The sequence below is a fragment of the Ricinus communis genome, chromosome 9, assembly GCF_019578655.1.
Source record: "Ricinus communis isolate WT05 ecotype wild-type chromosome 9, ASM1957865v1, whole genome shotgun sequence".
NCBI lineage: Eukaryota > Viridiplantae > Streptophyta > Magnoliopsida > Malpighiales > Euphorbiaceae > Ricinus > Ricinus communis.
This window is the reverse complement of record NC_063264.1, coordinates 8540286-8564240: the sequence shown is the minus strand read 5'-3', so window position 1 is coordinate 8564240 and position 23955 is coordinate 8540286. Positions and strand designations below refer to the sequence as shown.

Here is a 23955-nt window from a genome sequence, read left to right as displayed (position 1 = left end):
ATATATAGATATGACGTGGATAATAATTTTCCATCAAACTAATTTTTCTCCAGATTCTTCATGGTTTAATTAATAAAGTTCTCATTTATTAAAACAAAATATTGATCTCAAAGTTCGATATGGGTCTTTGTCTCTGAGAAGCTTTTGAAATATAATTAATGTAAAATATTAAACAATTCCTGCGAAACTCTTGAAATATAATCAATGTAAAATATGGTACTATGTTATGTTTCCACCCTTTCCTTTTCGTCAAATAAACTTGAGCTTTAATCAATGTAAAATATAGTATTATCCTATGTTTCCTCCCTCTCCTTTTTGTCAAATAAACTTGAGCTTGATTCAAGCTTTCCATATGATTATAGACCAACTAATTAATAAACAAAACCTAAATTCATGAAGTATTGTTCATTCTCTCGGTCTATAGTTTCATAATTCATCCTTTATAAGAATATATATATAAAGAAAAAGAGTATCTAATGGAGATCATCAATACAAATTCATTAATCTTAATGAATTGAATATGCATCTTGAATATGTCAAAATTTTATTTCCAAACTTCTTGAGAAGCCAGATTGGTTACAGAATAGCTATGCATCTTGAGTTATTTTACATAATTAAACATATTTAATCTAGAGTTTAGTCCAAAAACTCGTATGGATGCATGGAATGGACTCATTGAGTAGCTTCCACACGAATTTGACTAATTCGATGGACTCATTGAACAATTAGATGGGCGTAACGCCTTGAATAGCTACTATACTCGTTGATTAATTAGATGAAATCTTTGAGTACTTAGATTTTAGTTTTTTAGGACCTTTCAATAATTGGACAGGTGTAATATAATGGCGGCTATAGTGATACTGAAAATGCCAGAGTTAATCTTTGAATACACTGGGGGCTTTCGCATTTGCTCTTTTAAGTTATTTATTTTCCTTAACAAAGTTCTAATACAGTTAAAGTACCAGTCTCTGAGTCCTGAGTCCTAAAGTTTGAGCTCCAGTCCTACGTTAATGGAGTTGGGTAGGCTCATGACATATTAATTAACAGAGGACCCACATAAACTTATTATAGATTTTGCAACAGTCATGATACATGGCTACTACGTAATCATCATTTTCTAATCTCACAGCAACAGCTGCGAAGGGCTAGTGATCACTGATCATGATCTTTATTAACTACTTCATATATATATAATCCTGCGACTTTAGAACCGGCATTCGGTTGGTGAGACGCCGCACATTGATGGCAAATTCGCAGCTGTCCTGAAAGCCTCAAAAACATCCTGACCTTGAAGTTGCCCCTGGCTCTGTTGCTGCTCAATAGCCTGCCTCAGACCCTCGCATCTGCACTGTGACTGCATCTGCTTGAGATGGTCACAGCACCCACGAAGAGACCGTTCTTGATTGTCACTTCTTCTTGGTCCCTGTCCGGAAACTTGTTGTTTGATATATTCCTGGCATTGCCTGAGATTTTGTTGCTCTTGAATCTGCCCACGACACCCCTGCTGGCTTGGGTTTGTTCGAGTTTGGCGCATGCAACGCACACCGCAAGAAGATACAATTTCACCTGCTCTCTGCGCCACTCTTTCAGACTCTTCTCCATGTAGCTGTCCCTGCTGAATCTGATCCTCTGCGATATATTTGATTGCTTCACATTGGCATTCATCTCTTACTTGCTTTACCTGATTGCAGCATTGCTGGAGTTGCTGGCTCTCCTGCTGCTGGTTTTCATCTCCAGGCATCCTTAACACTTCTTCTCCTGTTGATCTTCTTGAACTTGATTGCCTCAGGTATCGCTCGCAGGAGCTCAAGTCCTTCCTCTGAACTTCCTGGCGGCATTGCTGCGAGCTCGATCCTTCCCTTTCACCCTTTGACTCGTCAATCTCAATGGTGGTGATGGTGGTCCTGTAAGCGAAAGACGCATTGGCAATGATGAACAAGAAAACACTAACAAGAGCAATTGTGGGTATGAGCTTTGCCATTGTTACTGAATATCAGAAAGATGCTCTTATGGAATATAGTAGATGATGGTAATGGGCTCTTATAGGAAATTTAGGGGAGTGCATGTCGAGAACGTGTAAGATGTATGGAATGGCCAGTCATTTCTGGCATTTTTATGGGGTGGCTACCCATGGTTTTGAGGTCTGCTTTAAGCTTACACGTATGGCAGCAGCATGCAATTTCTGTTTGCTTCATATGATTCTTTTTATGGATTTTGCGCTTGATGTTGTTGAAGTATATATTTTTAAATTTATTTTATTTTTATGTACATTTGATAATAATTATATTTTTTTATTAATAAAAGTATGAAATATATATAAATATTTTATATTTTAATATTAGGTAGTTAATATATATTTTATTATTTAAAATTAATAAAATATGTATCAGTCATCTATCAACTTAGTATATAACTGCGGACATATACCAGGTCTAGATAAAAAATTCATTTGCTTTATTATATATTTATATGTTCTTGAGTTAAAAGAACAAAGCATATATAATTTCTTTTGACAAGAACTATAGATATTCTATTAATGAAAATTGATAGATATATTTTAATATAAAAAATAAAAGTAAATATTAAATATCAAAAAATACATATAAAAAAAATTATTTTTAACAATCATCAATCGTGTTGATGGAACAATAAATTACAATTTCGTGAGAAATATGCTTTATTAGGTGGCACTAAGTTACATATCAATTTTATAAATATTTTTTAATGAGTCGAATTGTTTCAACGTCAATTTTGATCTTTTTTTTCTTTTCACCACTGCTATAGAATAAGAATTCAACGTCTCTGTAATGAAAAATCATAAAATACTTATAAAAGGAGAACTCAAAACCGATATACCTCTCTAATGGAAAACCACAAAATCCCTTAAGAAAATTAATAATAAAAAAATATTACTAATTTAAAAGTGATATAAGAGAGGATGACAAAATCTTTTAAGAAAAATACTAATATCTATTTATAACTTTGCTAATCGGCGGTAGATTAAAAAAAATAAGATTTTAATAGAAAAAAACAAACAGCTTGAGTTTTTTTAAAAGTAGCTTGAAATGCTATTTTTGTAAAGTATATATAATTAATGTGAGGGTTAAATTTCATTTTTATCAATCACTATTATTTTATAGTATAAAACGCTAAGAGCCAATTAGTAATATAAAGAATCTAGAATTGCATTAGAAGATAATTTTTACATATACTTTATTAATTGACTAATTAACAGTAGTTTAAAGGAAAGATAAAAAGAAATGTTGTTTTCTTTTTTCAAACATAGAATAAAATCTTATTGCTTTTGCAGTAATCCTTTTCTAATATGGTTTTGTTTCCTGTTAATGTGCACATCTAAATACTCATTAGATTAATTTTATACAAAACTGCTTGCACAATAGAATTATGAGTTGTCGCACTTACCGTTATTTATTTATTTCTAATTATATAAATAATAATAACAAAATAAATCCCTGCAATTACAGATAATTGAATTTAATTATATAAAATAATTTACTTGTCATAGTAAACAAAGTAATTATAGAATTTCTCTTAATAAAAACTAGTCTTCCACATTACAAAACTATTGATGTTATTTTTATTAATATAAAATAAAGTTATAAAAGATAATAAAATTTCAAATCTTTAGAATTATTTATCATATCTTTTTTTTATTAAATTATTTATCATATTTTAAAATAACAACAATTAAAATTAATAATATCTAAATAATATATATATATATATATATAATATACATTCTTAATATAATTATTTATTAACTTACTAACTTATTTAATTAAATATATTTATTCATATCACATGAAGATTAGATGAATCTATTTATCTAAATTTAATTTATTTTCTCGTATCATACTTGACTTAAATATATTTATCGTTTGTATTATAAATTATTAAACTTAACTACATGCTGTATCATTTAATAAATTTATATAATTTCTTCTCATATTATTTAATAGAATCGTATCAAAAATTATTAAATCTCATTACATATCGTGTTATTTGATTTGGTGGTATCAAAACCTACCAATCTAAATAAGCAGTTACTTTCTTTGATGAAAATCAGTGGTTCAATTATTGCGTAATTTGAGCTTTTATTGGATCAATCTATTATATTCTATACAGATCAGTTAATTATTGTTTTGCTAGCCAATCATTTAAGCAACGTTATTTATTTCATATTATATCTCGAGAAAAATAAGTAAGTTTAAATTACTTAATTCTGTTATTCTATATGATGAGGATTTAAATTTAAATAAAAATATGCACGTACTATTCAAATTTAATTAAAATTTAAATATCTATATTAAATATTCAATATATCAATACAATCTAAATATAAATATAATATCTAAAATAATAAAAATACGAGTTAATTAATAAAATTTAAAATAATATTTTAGATAATAAAAATATAATTTAATATTATATAATCAAATTTAAATAAACTTAAATTTAAATTCAACCCAAATCCGATATATTATTATTTTTATCTGAATTCGTCTTGAGTATATATATATATGTACATTGGAGGATTCAGTACTTTGGATTAATTAGAAGAAGAATGTAGACTTTTGATAAAATTACTAGTTGACTAATAAACCTTAAAACTTACATATTAAGTAAAGCAACAACTTAGAAAGCCTTAGAACTTGCGTACACACATCATATATTTGTTTATGAGTAATGCCACACTCGATTAGTCGTGGTCGTCTCAATCACCTAATCTCCAGCTACAAATTGCCACGATAGAGGTGATCAGGCTCTTTATTAGCTAGCTATATGTACATGCATCGTGTGTAATATTACCACACATAGTTTATTTTAAAATCCCAAACCAGGCTCAAACTGGCATGGGCTCGGTGACACACCGCACCTTGATGGCAAATCTTGAGCTATCCTGAATGCCTCGCGAACATCTTCCCCCTCAATCTGTCCCTCGCTCTGTTGCTTCTGAATAGCCTGTCTCAGACCCTCGCATCTGCACTGTGATGTCATCTGCTCGAGATGGTCACAGCATAAAGGATAGTAGTCCATTCTCGGTCCCCATCCGGTAACTTCTTTCTTGATATATTGCTGACAGCGCCACAGATTCTGCTGCTTTTCAATCTCTGCACTACATGAACCTCTTTGTTGCTGATGAATATCCTGTCTTAGAATATTGTTTGCGTCCTCAGCGTCCACTATGACAGTTGTTCGGTAGATGGAGGCATCTACCAAGAAGAGTAGAGCTATGAAGCTTGCTAAAAGGATGGCGAGTTTTGCCATAGATGATGAGTACTTGTAGAAGTGGATTATTTTGCTTGGTGGGCGAGTAGAGTGATGAGGGTTAATTTATAGGGTTTTCAGGGGTTTTGCATGGTGTGTACGTGTTGTATTGATTGGAATTAAGGTTACACGTTGTTTGCTGCAGCGACACGTATAATTGTGCCATAATGTTGGTCATGAATTCTGTTAATTGAATTGAAATACATCCACATTATTTGCGGGATAAATTTTCTAACTTTTGATTCAAGTTAAATTATATATATATATATATATAATATATATATTAAGCGTGGTCTATGGATAATATATTATCTTTTTTAATACTTAAAATGTAATGTGTGAAAACTTAAAATATATATCTAATTTTATTTACAAGTCATTCTTATATATTGAAAACTTAAAATATTATGCTCTATTTTTAGTTCAATAATAAAACAATTACTTTTGAAAAAAAAGTCTCTTACAAAATATTAATTAATTAAAATTAATTCTGAAGCACTCATATATATTATTTAAAAATATATAATAATTTAAGTTTATCCACTGAAGTGGGATTATAGAATAAAACTCTTAGTAAATTGGAGCTCTACTAGAATCTACTATACAGTAAAAACCTCACCCAAAAAATGTATTTGAGGAAAAGGGTTATAGAAAAAAAAGAACCTAAATTGGTAGAAAAGAAAAATCCAAAAATGCAAAAATTAGATGAAACCCAATAACATTGCAACATATAAGAGACATCCCCCTAACGTTTAAATGCCCGAGAGAATCACATTCACAAAAATGATGTCTAACACCGGACTCCAAATGTGTTTGTTTCAAGTAGTAAAACTTCCAAATTCTAAGCTTCCAAACAATATTGCTCCTGATTTCCTATTTTGAGGTTCCTTCATCTCATAAACTATTCAACTCTAAACCTAAATTGTTCACAATCAAACTCTCTATTTTTTCATCATTTATATAGAGAGAAATAGAGCATTAATGAAATTCATATGTGAAATCCAGAAAATTAATAAAATTTATTTATAAATCAAAGATTCATATGCTTTAAATGAAGTGAAAGGTAATTTAGTATTCGACATAATCAAATTTATATGGAATTGATTATAGCTAAACTAAATTCTAATAAAATAGATAGAATTTTCAAATGAATTCCATATTAATGAGTTAATATATTTTAAAATATAAAAATATATCTTTCAACTTTATTATTTTTATCTTATTTTATTTCTCATATCTTTTTTTCAAATAAAATTAATTATTTTATGAATTTTACCCATGAATATATAGCTTCTCATTTATACATTGCAGATTACTTGAGCTTAGATATGGATGATGGTTTGGGTTTGGATTCAAGAAATACTAAAATTATTAGAACTAGCAACTTGGTTGATGGATGGGCATTTATCTTAACTAGTTTTTTTACTCATATGTGTTGCGTGTGAATATTAATTATTTAACTCATTATAATTTAAAAAAAAATAAAATATATATACTTTTAAATTTATCATCATAAATATTTCTAGTATTAAAATAATAACAATATTTTTTTATAATAAATTCATCTTTAAATTGACCTATTTATGACTTCTAAATATATACTGTTTATTTGTATGGCTATCAATAAATAAATTTAATATATTATTAAAAAAATCAAGATTCATATATGTTTTAAAAGTATATTAATATAATTAAATAATTATACAATAACAGTTATATTTTATCTTAATAAGGTAGAATATATGGCAAAAACTTTCAATATGAACTATTCTTTTCTTTTCTTATTTTAAAAAATTCTAATTTTAATTCTAATATTATATTTAAGTTTAGATATCTAAATTTTAATTATAGTCTTTTTGTTCTTCAAATGTTTTATTTTATTTTTTATCATTATGAAATTAAATAAATAAATGAATAATTTTTCATATATGTGCAATAATATAATGTGAATATTAATAATTAAACTCGTTAATGCTTCTATTAGTCTAATCCTAATATTGGTATTGTATTTTTATTTTGGTTTAAAATCTAATTAAAAATAGTAAATTTCTTAATTTTCTTATATAACTGAAGTTCTACTTTTAAAAACTTATATTTTTCTTTTTAAAGAAGATATTTTATTAGTAAATTCAATAAAATTATATAAGATTTCAATTAAGAAATTACTAATTATATAAATTATTTTAAAATTAGTTAAACTTTTGATAGAAATAAAATTTTAGTTAAAAAGGTTCACAATATATAATTCTTAATATTAATTACGAATAGACGTTATTAGTAAAAAATTTAAAAATGTCTTTTAGTTTTTTTTTATTATTATTATTATTATTATTATTATCTTCGTCGTGGTAAACCATTATTTTCTTCAATATATTCATTATAAATTATTGTACAATGTCAATTTTATATACTAAAAAAAAGTACTTATATTTATCTAGGACTATTAATAGAATGATTTAAAAAATTTACAATACAATTAAATGATTTTTTATTTAAGGTTATATGTACATTGACTTTTTATAAATATCTCATTTGTAATTTTATGTTATATGTGAAATCAACTAAGAAATTTATTCAAGTTTAGAGTTGCTGTTTAGAAACAAGAGATTGGATGTAGAGAGTCTTCCTACGTACTAACCAACCTAATTCTACATGTGGAACATAATTTAAGAATTGACGTATTACATAGAATTAGTAAATACGAATTCATTCATCAACACTATATTTTTTTTTTTAAATTTTAATAGAGTTGGATTTCTAGATTTGTATATATAATTAATAAAATATTAAAATTATTTAATCAATTTTAATTATTCTAATTAATTAAATAATCAGTATATTTCTTTTAGTAAATTTGTTTATCTCTCTCTTTTGCACTTTCTTTTCTCTTTTTCCTTTTTTCCCATTTTTCATTTTTCCAAATATATGGGCTAATCTCAAAACAAGAATTTTTATTGAAGAGTGAAAAATTATATAAGATTTCCTATTATTTATACACCAAAAGATATATTGGAAGGCAACGCTTGATGGTCCTACTTCCTTTCATCTACACTACGAAAAAAAATCAACTATTGAAACCAAGAAGTTGTCTTTTTTTTTTCTCTTTTTTTAATTTAGATTTGTTATCTTTTTAAAATTTTATTTTATAACCAATATTAAAAATCCTAATAGAGTTGGACTTTTAGAGTTGGATATATATTTTATTTTATAACCAACATTGAAAAAATCTTAATAGAATTGGACTTTTAGAGTTGGATATATAATTAATATATTATTAATCTTATATATTAGTTTTAAGTAATCCAATTAATTAAATAATCAATAAGAATTTTTACTTTATAATTAGTAGTGAAAATCTTAATAGTGTTCAACTTCTAGAGTTGGATATATAATTAATAGATTATTAATATTTTTTATCAATTTTAAGTAATTTAATTGATTAATTAATTAGTAAGATTATTTTAGTAAATTTATCTGTACCCTTTTTTTATATTTTTATATATGTTATGATAATCTAATTAATTAAATAATCAATAAAACCTTTTAGTAAATTTATTTATCTCTCATTCTTTGCACTTTTATATATTTTATGATATGATATATTACTTGCAATTTTTATTCTTTAATGATAACCCTTATCATTTTTTCAGACTTCATTTGACGCCTAACTCAAGTGGTAAGAGCGTTTGCTCTTGAAAGTGAAAGATATCAAATTCGAGTTATCTTCTCCGTACTAAATAAATTTTTATTGTTACAGCGAGCGTAAAAGAATGACTACACCCTATTATGTAGTTCATGGACTCTTCTCTTTCTAATAAATAAATAAAAATATTACAAAATAAATATCAATAAAAAAAGTACAATTTTGAAAATACAACACCAACATCCTTGTCGGTCATCACAAAATTTAGTCTTGACAATAGTTAGTTTATCCTTTGAAATCATGGAAATGAAATCCAGTGATTTATTTTATCATAAAAAAAGTAACATCTATTTTCTAATGTAATAAATTTTCTCATAGTCAACATTGTCCAAACTCTATAGCTTATAGCTTGTAGTTAGTTTGCTCTTAAAAGAAGAAAATTTTTATTTTGATTACGAGAGTTGAATAGGCTATAAATTGGTGAAATACAAAGTTTAATTCATGAATAATATTAATTCGATCTATCATTATTTATTAATTTTTTTTTTTTAATAAGAGGTCCAAAAGTTATAGGCTATATAATATAAATAGTTTTTTTTATACTGACTATAAAATTAAATATTTAATTGTTACTTTTAATCTTTTAATCTTTTATTTTTACTTAATTATATTGTTAAAAATTGATTAAAATAAGAATACTTTTGAATATACAATGGAACGAGAGATATAAACAACTTTCAAATTGTTTGAAGGAGAGATTATTTTTTTTAAATCCCAATATTATTAAATTTTGATCATTAAAAACAATATCCGAGACGGATTTTAAACATCGAAAGACAATTTTGGCTTATGTTCGATGACGATCTTCATGCAAAATACAGAAAACGCCACCGTTTTTTACTGCTACGTAGTTCAACATCACATCACGCGTCACGAGATAAGACAACGACGTCGTTCGTAAAATTGCTTTGAGACCACGCTACTTAAAAACCTTTCTTGGACGTGTCTATCCATACGCAAAAATGCAACGCTCTTCCTCGACCTTCGATTTCTAGCGCAATGACAACTTTATCCTTGCACTAGCACCTCTTATCCACGCTCCGTTGTCTTCATAACATATGTTACTCGCTTTCTTCATCTGCCACATAATAGCTTTCACCAATAAAAACCAACCAACACACCGCGTGTTCCACAGTGTCCACGACTTACAGTAGGATAATAAACACCCATATGGTCCTTTTCCTTTTCTTACATTAAAAAGTATGCAATTAATTAATTAATTAACTACCGAAATAAATAAAATAATAGAGAAAACCGACCTATAAATTGAAAAAAAAATAATAATAAATAAAATAGAGTCCACACTTTTTTTTAAAGTCTAATATATCTAGATTATAGATCTTCCCTTCTCTTTTGCATTCTTCTAGCGACACCAGAATACGACCGGCGCTAAGACGGTTTATCTGATTTTAGGGTTTCTTTCCAAACCAACTCTCCTTCATCTCGAAACCCTAATCCTCGGATCAGGTATTTTTTATTGTTGTTATTGTTAATTTTTTTTCTTCTGTTTTCATGCTTATTAATATTATTTATTTTTAGGTTTTTTTGGGGGTTAAAAATTAGAGCTTGGATTTTGGTTTTGGTGTGTGAGAGTGGGACTAGGTGTTTGTTATCAGCTAGAATTTGTATTAATTAAGGGTTTTCTTATGGAATTTTGAGTTTTCGATTGATTGTAGGGGATTTAGTGATTGTCCGATTGGTTTTAGATTGCAAAGGATTTCATTGAATGCGCTTGATCATGATGATGATGATGGTAGTTTTAATTTGTAAAGTTTAGTTATTGTTTTGTTGCACGAAAACTTCAACCAATCGATGTTTCGTGTTTCCTAAACATGTCGAACACGGGAACTCTAAGAAACATCTTTGAAACGTTTCAGCCCGTTCCGAAAAAGCAATTTTAAATCGGAAACAGAAGACTCGTCAAATTCCTGAATCGATTAGGATTAAAATATTTATTAATTACCTGAAGAAAAAAAAAAAAAGGAATTGAAGGACTTGTCGGTAAAAGAGTTTTGTTATTCTTATTCTTAATCTGATTCGCCAAACTCCAAATCATTGAGAAATTGAATGCAAAATCTGCATTGTTTTTGACTTAATGATATTATTCATGTGTGTCTGGATACACACTCCAATGGTTTTAGTATTTAGACGTTTCTGTTTCCTAAGAGCATCCGTTTCCACGTTTCAGTGTTTTTGTTTTCCTATTAAATTGATAAAAACAATATCGTTATTCTTTTTCTCAATCTGTTTCGCCAAACTCCAAATCATTGAGAAACTGAATACAAAATTTGCTTGAATGATGACTGCTGTGGTCTTAGTATTCAGGCCTTTCTCCCATGTTTCTGTTTCCTATATTTTTTGAAAAGCATCATTTTCATGTTTCACTGTTTCCATTTTCATAATAAATTGAAAAAAGAATTTTGTTATTCTTTGTCTCAATCTGATTCGCTTATCTCCAAATCTTTAAGAAACTGAATACAAATTTTGCTCGAGCAGCGACTGCTATGGTTTTAGTATTTAGATGTTTCTCCCATGTTTCTGTTTCTTATATTTTTGAAAAGCATCCATTTCCATGTTTCACTGTTTCTGTTTTCTTAATGAATTGATAAAAGAATTTTTGTTATTCTTTTTCTCAATCTGATTCTCCAAACTCCAAATCATTGAGTAACTGAATTACAGAATTTTCTCGAGTGGTGACTGCTATGATGGTTCATTATTTTGGAATAGATGATATTATATATGAGTGTGGACACACTCCTACACTTTTAATATTTTTAGATGATTCTTCCATGCTTCTGTTTCCTGTACTCTTGAGAAGTATCCATTTCCACGTTTCACTGTTCCTGCTTTCATATTGAATTGGTTATTATCGTTGTTCTATACAGCTGCTGAATTTTTATTTTATGTTCTTTTTGATTCAGTATGCTTCTACTTGCAACCTACTGTCTTGAGTTTCTTCCTGTGTCTTATGTTGAGATAAAAAATGACAGCTGCTGAATTGTTACTTTATGTTCTTTTGATTCAGTATGTTTCTACTTGCAACCTACTGTCTTGAGTTTCTTCCTGTGCCCTATGTTGAGATAAAAAATGCCGGAACTTGGTATCTTGACTTGAAATACTATTGTCAATATCTTTCATATAAATCTTCAATTCGACAAAGATTAACATGTTAAGTACTGAGAAAGCAATGTGTTCTTGTGGCTTTTCTGGATTTGCTTGAAGTTTTTTCAGTTTGCTTCTACAAAGGAATATAGAGTGATTTGAAATTTTTTTGCTAGAAGTTTTATGTTTTATCAAGAATTGAGTACAGAACTTCTATTTTTGCTTCATAGATGGCATTTTTTCTGTTAATATTTTTTGCACATCACTGACATGGAGGCATATTGGAACATCAGGTCTGCGCATTCTGGTTGTTAGGCTTCACCGATCAGCTAAGTTTCATGTCTGAGCTTGAATCCCAGATTCCTACCACCTTTGGTGAGCGAGCTTTACTATACAGTTAATATTTAATGTTTGAACTTTCTTGTGCGGTTAAATAAAGATGAGACACTCAATACTCTAATGGATATGTGTTATAGATCCGTTTGCTGATGCAAATGCTGAAGACTCAGGCGCTGGTGCAAAAGAGTATGTGCATATTCGTATACAGCAACGAAATGGTAGGAAAAGCTTGACAACTGTGCAGGGTTTGAAGAAGGAATTCAGCTACAACAAGATACTCAAAGATCTCAAGAAAGAATTCTGCTGCAATGGTACAGTGGTGCAGGACCCTGAATTAGGGCAGGTGTGTTCACAATTTCTTGATAATTTTTTCAACGGTTTGTAGTCATTCTTCATGTTAAGTTATACAAGTATTTTTTTCATAGGTTATACAACTTCAGGGCGATCAAAGAAAGAACGTCTCCAGCTTCCTTACTGGGGTAAAAACTTGATTACCAATGTTACTTATTGACTTCTTGATCAATACTCGCAGTAATGCCGACAGTTGCTAACTTTGAATGCTAATGTATTTCTGACAGGCTGGAATTGTGAAGAAGGAGAACATCAAAATTCATGGTTTCTGAGCTGCACCAACTTCAATAAAATCTCTGCATGGTGGATTACCTCTTGTTTGTTGGGGCAGAAACTGTTCGAATTTCAGAATATATTTAAGCTGTTAAATCTTAACTATGTTGGTTGAAAAGACAAATAATTAGTCTGTTTCTGGTGCTTGTCTTATAAAGCTATAAAGATGCTCCGTGGGATGATAATGGGATATGTGACAGTATGCTTCTGTGTCTTAAACGGATACTATTATAAGAAATTGAACTGTGTCCGTGATAATATATTCCTGTTGCTATTAGTTGATTAATGATTTATCTGAAGATCTAATTTTGTATCATGCTTGATATTTTGCCTGGTACACTTTAATTGCAATGGTTGTTTACTGGTTGATCACATTTTAGTCGATGATGGTTGTTGATCTATATATAAAAATTCTGCTGCTATCTAAGAAAGTGAGCCACGAAATTCAAAGGAACCGGCTTTGGCAAATCAGAAGAGAAGTTTTTTCTCTAGCTTTCGCGAAGGTTTGAAATTAAGGGAAGAAGTCTCTTGTTCTTCAGATTTGTTTGTTTTCAAACAATGGAGGACGACTTGCAGAAACTCTGCGCTACTCTCTCTCTCGCGTTCCTTTGCAAAGGGAAAGTTTCAGGCCACTGTCAAAGCAGTGGGTGCACGCAAAATGTTATTGATGCTCGTTGGGAAGATCTTGACTTAGTAGACCTGATAAAAGCGAGAGGCTTTCCTTTATGTTGTTCCTAGTATGTGGCAACTTCAAGGTCCCCAAGTGGGAACCATAAATGGTAATCGTTATACCTTTGTTTTTGAATCGTCCAGGGAAGAGGATAGACAGTTTGTTTTAAGTAATGGTCCTGGAACTTTTTCTCCATCTGGAACTGGTAGCACTACAAATATGGAATTCACACTTGCCTCAATTTGGATTTGCCTCTCATATAGAAATTATGATTATATTTTGCTAGTCATAGTAAGGTGGAGGAGTTATGTTATGCCTAGCAATAAAAACCTGACACTGCCAATTAAAATTGACATCTCTATGGCCTCCCCTATGTTTTAGAAGCAAAAGTCTGTTACAGCTGAGCTTGAATAAGTTTTAGTAGTTCTGCCTGGTTTGGCTGAATAAAAAAAGAAAAGAAAGAAAGAAAGAAATTAGTTCAGGATCATTCGAGGGAAACCTGCATCTCTAAATATAACAATTGTTTTCTGAATTAAGGAGTCTAATCCCACTTCGCTTTATTCACTAAATATATATACACATGATGAATTACAGTAAGTCCACCGTATAAGTCACGTATATTTCAAAAATAGGAACCTTATTTAACTACTTTGTAAAAGTTTAGTTATCTGATTTATTCAACTCTTTGATCAGTTCAACAAAATAAAGAAAAAAAAACTCATAAAATAAAGTAAAAGAAATTTAAGAAGAGACACATATTAGCTCCTCTCCTTTTAAAAAACAACCGTATCCTCAAGGCTAATATCTGGAAATTGATTCTTGATAATACTTTTGTCTTCCCACATGGCTTCTGCTGGTGATAGTCCTTGCCAATGAATTACCACTACTTTTTTTCTCTTCCTTACTCTTTGATCTAAGATGGCTTGTGATACCGAAATTAATTGTTCGTTAGATAGGTCCACCACTGGTAGCTGTGTTTGCGCCAATTTCTCCCACCTTCTTCTTCAATAACGAAACATGGAAGAGAAGATGTATTTTTGGAGAAGTAGGAAGCTCTAACTTATATGCCACCTTCCCTACCCTTTGTAATTTTTTAAAATGGTCATAGTACTTTGCTGAAAGCTTCAAATTCTTTCTCATAGATAGAGACAACTGTCGATAAGGCTGCAATTTGAGATATATAATATCACCCACTAAAAATTCTTTCTCTTGGTGCTTGGAATCATACAGTTGTTTCATTCTAGCTTGTGCCTTCTTTATGGCTTCACGAACAACCTTGATTATTTGATCTCTATCTCAAAGCTCATTTTCTATTGCTGCCACTCTAGCTGTTCCTGGAACATAAGAAAGTAATGAGGAAGGAGACCTTCCATAGACTACCTCAAATGGTGACCGTTTGATAGTCAAGTGCCAATTAGTGTTATAGTAATATTCTGCCCAAGTCAACCACTTGGTCCAGTTCTTTGGTTGTGAACTAGTAAAGCATCGTAAGTACATTTCTAAAGTTCTATTTACAACTTCACTCTGTCTATCTGTCCGTGGGTGATAACTATAACTGAAGTTAAAAGCAGTCCCATAGAGCTGGAACAATTTTTTCCAAAATAAACTTGTGAACGTGGAGTCTCTATCACAAACAATCGTTCGAGGCATGCCGTGCAGCTTGAATATATTGTCAAAGAATACTCTAGCAACTCTAACATCTGTGTAAGGATGAGAAATGACCATAAAATGTGCATATTTTGAAAGCCTATCGACAACCACAAAGATAGTTGATTTACCATTGGAAAGCGGCAATCCATCCGTGAAATCCATTGCAATATCTTCCCAAACTTGATTTGGCACAGGTAGTGGTTGTAAGAGACCAGTAGGTGATAGTTGTTCTACTTTGTGTTGCTGCATCACACTTCTTGATGAAGCTCCTGATCACTTGTCTCATTCTTGGACAATAAAAATAGCTCCAACCGGGGCAAGCCAAAACCAGCTGAAGGAAGGGCTTCATAGCCTTACCTTATTATTAGAGAAACAAAGGAGAGCTTATTCTTATTATATTAAAAAAATGAAAAAAAAAAAAAAAAAGATATGGAACCCTACTATTGGACCGAATTCGATGTAGTGTTTTAATGAAGCCTTCATGTGCTCCCATGAAATTGCTCAATTATAGCAGGAATCAATAAGAATTGTGCAGCAAAATAAATTCTACCTTTAAAAAATAGAATGTCATTTTGAAATTTTCAAGGTCCCACTGCTTCCCCATCTTTAACTTTGTTGTACCAGTCCTTGCAACTCTAAACTTGCTTGTATTTTTCTCTTGATGGCATCAATCCATTCAGGTGTTGGTTGGAAAATAGCAAAGAGCTTGCTCGTTGTCTTCTCATCTTATTTAGAAAGAGCATCTGCAAAACCATTTTCCTTTCCTCTTTTATACTTTATGCTGAAGTCAAAGCCTATTAATTTGTACAACCACCTTTGTTGAGTTGTAGTTGTGATTTTCTGTGTCCATAAATACTTTAATCTTTGGTGACCAGTACGCATTATGAATCTTCTCCCTAATAGATAGGGACGCCATTTTTGAACAACTAAGACCAAAGCTAAAATCTCCTTCTCATAAGTTGAAAGGAGAGGATATCTTCCTTGAAGTGCATGACTGTAAAAAGCAATTGGCCTTTCCTGCATCAACACCGCTCCAACTCCTGATCTAGAAGCGTCACATTCTACAATGAATTTATTTGAGAAGTCAGACAAAGCTAGCACTGGTGTTTGGGTCATTGCAACTTTTGAGTACGGAAAAAGCTGTTCCAACTGCTTCATCCCAACTGAAAGAGTCCTTCTTCAAAAGTCTTGTCAATGGACCAGTAATCTTTCCATAGCCTTGGATAAATTTGCGATAATAACTGTGAGTCCTAAGAAGCCTCGCAAAGCCTTTGATGTTTTGGGTTTGGGCCAATTGAGCATCGCCTTAATTTTCCCTGGATCTACAGCCGCTCCTGCACTAGATATTAGATGGCATAGGTACTTAACTTCTCTTTGACCAAATTGACATTTTTCTAATTTCATATACAACCTCTATCTTTTTAGGATTGAAAAAACAACATTTAAGTCTACATGCTCCCCCCAAGAATTACTATATATCAATATATCATCAAAGAGAACTCATACAAATTTTCTCAATGGATTTTTGAATACCTCATTCATTAATGCTTGGAAGGTGGATGGTGTATTAGTGAGGCCAAAAGCCACTACCAAGAATTCGTGATGGCCTTGATGAGTTCTAAAAGCTATTTTTTTCACATCCGGAGAACTCATAGGAACTCATAGGAATTTGATGGTAGCCCGACCGTAGATCCAATTTTGAGAACACCTTTGCACCATGTAGCTCATCTAATAATTCATTGATGCTCGGGATTGGAAACTTATCTTTGATTATTATTCTATTCATGGCTCGATAATCGACATAAAGTGTCCAAGATCCATCTATAAAATGGATTTAAAATTAATATTATATTAAAAAAATATTTTGAATAAACTTTTTTATATATTTATGAAAACTAGTCCTCTACCCGCCTGTTGTATAACCATCGTAATTATTTGATTGTAAATATTAATATAAATTGAATTTATGTATAAAATTAAATATTTTTTTAAATATTTTATAATTACTTAAAGTATTTAAAATATTAATAAATTAAATCTTTTTAATGTCTTCGTTAATTTTTTATTTTAAGACTTTATTAATATAATAATATAAAAAATCAATAAATTAATAGAAAAACTATAAAATTATACATAAATTTGAATTCTACGTATCAATAATAAGTACACCTGTCAAAATTAATAATCATATGTGTGAAAATAAAGTAACACGAGTCAAAAAAAAATTTAGTAGTCCAAATACATATCAATATTCTTTTATTCATTTATATGTACTAAAATATTTATTTTCTTTATGTATACTGTCCATTAGATGTAATTTTCTATAACAAATAATTTTCTTTGTATTGAAATATTCATTATATAAACTTAATATTCATTACGGTTAATGTTCATGTTCATTATGTTTCATATATTATTTATCAGTGTAATATTATTGGTCATTATCTGTATATATAATGTTCATCAATAATCTCAAATAAAAATATTAATTATTTATGAAAGCTTTTATTGTTTTTGTGATACATATTAAAAAAAATTATGATTGATGTAAACATTCATTATATAAAGACATAATATTCATTAGTTTGTCAATGGATATTCGTTATTAATGAAAATTAACCCAGTAATTCATTCAAATGAACAGATTTAATATAGACATAATATAAATAGTCTTTACACAGTTAGTAAACAAAAAAAACATCAAGCTAAAATTGTACTACAAATATTTATATTTGTGTTACATATATCTTTTCAATAAAATTAAGTTAACAAATAATGAACAATTTATGTTTAAACAATAAAAATTCAACACATGTTTAATGAACATAAGTTAATGAATATTTGATACAAAATTAATGGATATAAAAAAATTTCAAAAAGAATTGCATTAGCGTTTGACGTGTGTGTCAAATGCCAACATATATTCTTTTACAAATAAAATGGGTCCGGATAGACCCCTAGGTCCATAAAGCTATATGGACAGGGTCCATCTTATAATTTGCCCATATTCAGTCTTTTATTTCGTTACATTCAAAGTTGACTAATCAGTAAGCTTGGAAGCAAAAAGTCTCGATGTCGATCAAGAATCCATCTACAAGCACTCAAAAAAGAATTCACATTCAGTCTTTTGTTTTGTACTGTTCAAAGTTCATGAAACCTTTGGTTCATGGTAAGGGTAAAAATGTAACTTTGCCAAAGGTAATAATGAAAGGTGCAGTTATTTTCAGTTGGTACAAATATTGTTGGGGAACCTTCCTCGAAGATTAAAAATGGTTATTGCAGAATTTTAAATCCTTCTTCAAGCGAGCTCCTTTCTGTCCAACAATTGCTTAACATAGTGGATGTGTTCATAATGACATAGTGTTTCAGGAGTAAGGTGTGTAAGGATCCAATTAGTTTAATCAAGTGTTGACAATACTACATTTGTTAAGGATTTAGCACAAGCCCAAGTATTGCTTCCAATTATGAATCTATTAAGTTTTCATACTTTTTTCCCTTGCATGCTATACAGATTCTTGAAAAACCAGGCCTTTAAGAATGTTAGTCAGTAACAAGATGGCTATTAACTCGAAGAACAAAGTTCGTTTGCCAAACTCTGTAAGAAATATGCTTTGAAGTGATGATGACTAACCTTTATGTTTGTTGGCCAAGTCTTTGTCTAAGAAGTCAGTAGGGATATGACGAGCAAAGCATGACCTAGAAAATGATTTAGCAGATAAGAAGTGTAAGGGGGAAGAATGTTTCAAGGAGTTAACATCACAAGATTAACTACATGAATTTTTCAGAAGCTGAAATGGGTGCCAACATCTGTTTAATATTCATAAATGGCCACCAATTTGATATCGGTGCTCTTTAAGGACCATAGGATGTTAAAGTATTGCAAAATCATGCACATTCCCGGTACCCACAGTTGGTTTTACTAATAGAAATTAAAGTGATTCTATCTCAAATTTGAAAGGATTTATATGAAACTTGGTTTTTCTAATTTTTTTTTAATTTTAATAGATCTAGGTTGAAAGGTAGTCTTATCCTATTTTGGAATAATATAATACTTGTTGAAATTATTGGTTGTTCTTATTGTCATACTGGCAAAATTGTTTCTTATTCTAATTCTCTAAAATGGCATCTTATTGGGTTTAAAAGGAATTTTCCTTGAGGGCTTTTATAAAAGCTTGCGATTATATCTTCTATGGGTATGTGGTGGTGATATGATGAGATTTTGCAGAATTGGTAGAAAGTAATGGAAAAGTGAAATATATTGTCAGTTAAATAACTTCAAAGAGGCTATAGATGCTTAGTTGTAGATATCGGCTATTCGGGGCCTATGTTTACATGGTAGAACAAGCAAGTGGGGAGGTATGAAATTCTTGAAAGAATTGATAGTCTTTTCTACTACGTAGTTTACTAATATCTTTCTAGCGTTCTTTTTTCAAACACTTATCTTCTTTTTTTTCTATTCGATCATAGGCTACTTCTTCTCCATGTTGAAGAGGGTTCTTAGTTTGGTTTTGGAAAATAAAGTTCCTCTCAATTTCAGCAAAAGGGTAAATATTTTAGCAGATCTCATCCTGTAGAAGTTTGGGTTGATCATGAAGAGTGCAAATATGAGATTAAATTAGCTCAGTAATTATCTTAAGCTTCTGGTCCTATTAATTTGGTTTTAGAAAGGATTGGTAATTATAGTTCAGCTTTAATGCTAAGGAGTAAGATCAATTTTGGTCAACATGAATGGAAGGTGTATTTTCAATATGGTTTGGAAAGGTAATGCGAAACAGCTCCAAACATAAAATTTAACATAGTTCTTATGGTTAAAAAGTGTCATTAGATTATGAAAAGACATATCAGAAACAACATTCATGTGTGAATTGGCTTTAAAATGATGATAAAAATACTCATTTTCCTTATAAAAGAGCTTCTAGCGGAAGCACCAAAGTTGAGATCTTAGGATTAGAAGATTTTAATGGATAGGTTGCAAACTCGAACGGTTTGGAGTATTTAATTATTGAATACTATAGAGAACTATTTACCTCTTCTTTGTTGGGTAGAATCATATTGCTACAATTCTCAATCTGTTGATAAGATTGATAATGACTTCTTGGATGTTGAGGTTACTGATGAGGAAATTAGGAGGACGGTATTCCAAATGCCTATGACTACATCTTTAAGTATTGATGGTATGCCGCCTTTATTTTATCAAAGATACTAGGATATTATCCAAACAAAAGTCTATTCGACAATTAGATTAATGCTTTATCTAAGCTCGAATTTGGAGACTGTTAATAGAACATTGGTGGTGTCGATTCCAAAAGTAAAGAAAGCAAATAAAATGATAGAATCATGTCCAATAAGTTTGTGTAATCTGTTCAATATTTTCACTAAAGCACTTATTAATCGCCTAAAGTCCCTTTGTTCCCATGCTATTACTGGGTTTGAATTCATTAATTTTATAAAGAGAGGTGTTGAGGTTAAGTGTGCTTTAGAATTAGATATGGCGAAGGCTTGTACCATGTTGAGTTGGGCTTTTTACTAACTGTGATGGTGATACTACATGTTTCAGCAGCTTGGATAGAGAAAGTTTGCAGATGCTTATACTCGGTTTCATAAAGCTTTTTGATTAATGGCAAACCTTTTGGTTATTTGGTTCCTTTAGAGGTATTAGATAAGGGGACCCTTTATCCTCTTGTCTTTTCTTGATATGTGTTGAGGGTTTGTCAAGTTTGCTTAAAAATGTCGAGGGTAGATCTTTGCTTCAAGTCCGTCTGTGGGGCGTGCATGTCCAACAATTTCCCCTGAGAAAGATAATTGAAACAATATAGAGAGACGAACGATGGCGGCTCAGATTTCTCACAGAGAGCCTAACTCTTCCCCACCCTGAATCAAAGATTTGGGTTCGGAAAGTTATGTACGTGATGGGAAGGGATTAGGCACCCCAACTTGCCCGAACATAGAGTTTGGCCTCCACTAGATTCTAAGGCTTTTGGTTTCCTTAATCGTACTAACCTAGCTTGGCTACTACCTGTGGATATCAGTTTTGGGCACATACCCAAGTGTTTATATCAACTTCGACACTGCAAGAGTTTTCAATCTAATAAGAACATGTTAACTAGTCACAAAGAATAAAGCGGAGATGGGAGTCGCCTTCTAGAAAATTCTCTATGATATTTTTACTAATTGAGTGGCGTTTCTCGATTCCATAAGGAAGCTTCACCATATTCAGAGATGGATTTGAAAGCTAACTTTTTCATTTTTGTATCCTCATTTTTAATTTTATTGTTTAACGGGTTATTCCCTATAAATGCAATAGTTATATTTCTACAAGCAACCATTACAGCATGTGAGGTCCACCTAGGTCTAGCCTATTTTATTTAAGCTCAATCTTTATTTAAATTGTTAGCCTAATTAACTACTTAAATATGTATTGGGACCCGCCTAGTCTAACCCATTCACAATTTTTTTTCGCTAATAACAATCCATTTTTTTAAAAAACAAGTGTTAGAGAAAGTAATGGAGATTAAATATATTCTAGCTTTTATAAAGAAGCTTCTAGCCAAAAGGTAAACTATAGGAAATCTGCCATTGCTTTCAATGAAATTTTATCTTAGCATTACTGGCTTGTATGGGCAAAAGTAAGAAAATAGCTTCTTCTTCTTCTACAAAAGACAAGAGGCTAAACTTCAAGGGTGGAAGGAGCAAGTGTAATAAGTTGTTGGTAAAGAAATTCCCTTGGAAGCAGTAGTTCAGTCCATTTCAGCCTACAAATGAATTGTTTCAAACTCGTAGTTTCTCTTTATAAGTAACCTAGTGAAAGAGGTGTAAATTTATAACGGGGTCTTCAAGATCACAATAGAAACTTCATTTGGCGAAATGTGATTTTATGTGTCTTCCTAAAGATATTGGAAGTATGGATTTCAAAGATGTCAGTTGTTTTAATCGGGCTATGTTGGTTCGATAATGTTAGCGTCTTGCAATTGACACATCTTCATTGAAATTTTATTTCATCAAGTATGCATTTGAATTCGTGTATTTGGATTTGAAATTCAATATTTGAAACCCAAGATTTGAAATCCATCAAGTTACAGAACCCCTATTTGGATGGTATAAAGATTTGAAATCCTATATTTCGAATTCATTGTTTAGATACCTCTTTAAATTTGAATTTTAAAATAATTTCTAAAATATTTTAAAAAATATATATAATAAAAATCTATTTTCGTAAAGAAAATAAGGCTAAGTTTAGAAATATATTTTTTAAAATAATAATAATGAAATAAAAAATTATTAATTACAAAAGAAAGAATTAATATCAATATTTCATTAGTTAGAGGATATCTGATCGGTCCAAATTATGTATAGATATATATGGATTTTTAGAGCTTTAGTGGTATATTTCTATATATAAAATGGTGAAAATATCTGCTTTTACCTTACTTAAGCTTAATTGTCTATTTTCAGAAATATTAGTAAAAAGAGGAAAATATGGAGCTAAAATAAGCTTAATTGGACATGTTCGTGTCAAGGTCCAAGATTAAGACGCATTAACTGCTAATTACAAGACCCAAGGGATATTTTAGTCATTTTGTATAATTATTAGGATTTATATTAAGAGTTATTTATGGGATAATATTTGGTGGAGATAAAGATACTTAAAGTTTTATCTATTAGATAGACTTATTTAAGTATATTTATCTCTAGGGACATTTATATAAAGGAGGACTCTTCTCTCTATAAATCTCTGCAAAACCTAATTCTAAGGAGGAAGGGAGTTTTCTCCTATCTACTCTCTACACATGCCCACCATTGTTCTCTTCATAATTCTCTACAGTTTTCCATAAACTTTTTAGTTTAGTTTTCATTACATTTTTTTAAGATCTAAGGAGTTTTTCAGGAAGTGGAGAGTGAGGACCAATTCTCTTCCTACTTGAAGAAATCCTTGATCTAGAGGGAGTTTTTATTTTATTATTTTTTGTCTTTCTATTTAATATCATGATCATTAGGTTAAATATGTTAGGCTAGTTTTCATCTGTGTTTATTTTAACCTTTTTACTTTTGTATGAACCTTGTTATTTATTTATTTAATGAATGATTTCTTTATCTTCATATCTTTATTAGTTTTAGTTATTATTATTAATTAACCATCATATTAATTCAACAATAGTAATTGTTATGAAAATCTTTAGGTTAAAAGTATTAGAAACATCATCTTTACTTTAATCTATGTGGGCATAAGAAACCTAGGTTGCATCATTAGCTTGAGTGATTTAGGGAAAAAGGCATATCGCCATCTAATTCATTAGATCTAGGCTTAAAATAAAACAAAGAGATTACTAAGTAAATGGCTAGACTAAATACTATCTTTAACATATAGTTTTAGATTATAAGTATTTACATTTGTATTGCATATTTATTTATTATTTAGTTACTTTACTTTATGAATATTCTTCTCTCAACATACTGATTTAGAGTATTTAAATTTACTTTTATTGTCTTATGTTGATAATTAGTCTTTATAATAAGTGGCCTTATAGTTTCTTGAGAGATCGACCTCGTGGTGAACTTACCCTTAATATAGGAACGGTTC

The 23955-nt window shown here is 30.1% G+C and overlaps 3 protein-coding genes across 3 annotated transcripts; 1 reads left to right on the top strand and 2 right to left on the bottom strand.

Annotated features, from left to right (window-relative positions):
• Window positions 1-1034: 1034 nt before the first annotated feature.
• On the bottom strand, window positions 1035-2030 carry LOC8280733 (2S seed storage albumin protein). Its single transcript, XM_002522809.2, has one exon. It carries the CDS (start codon window positions 1979-1981, stop codon window positions 1205-1207), a length of 777 nt encoding a protein of 258 aa, XP_002522855.2. The 5' UTR covers window positions 1982-2030; the 3' UTR covers window positions 1035-1204.
• Window positions 2031-4593: 2563 nt separating this feature from the next.
• Window positions 4594-5336, bottom strand: LOC8280734 (2S seed storage albumin protein-like). The gene has a single exon (XM_002522810.4). It carries the CDS (start codon window positions 5287-5289, stop codon window positions 4846-4848), a length of 444 nt encoding a protein of 147 aa, XP_002522856.1. The 5' UTR covers window positions 5290-5336; the 3' UTR covers window positions 4594-4845.
• A 4931-nt stretch (window positions 5337-10267) lies between these two features.
• On the top strand, window positions 10268-13373 carry LOC8280735 (protein translation factor SUI1 homolog 1). The gene is made up of 5 exons (XM_015721576.3): window positions 10268-10459; window positions 12388-12469; window positions 12571-12776; window positions 12859-12912; window positions 13012-13373. The coding sequence occupies exons 2-5, from the start codon at window positions 12433-12435 to the stop codon at window positions 13054-13056; spliced, it is 342 nt and encodes a 113-aa protein (XP_015577062.1). The 5' UTR covers window positions 10268-10459; window positions 12388-12432; the 3' UTR covers window positions 13057-13373.
• The last annotated feature ends 10582 nt before the right edge of the window (window positions 13374-23955 follow it).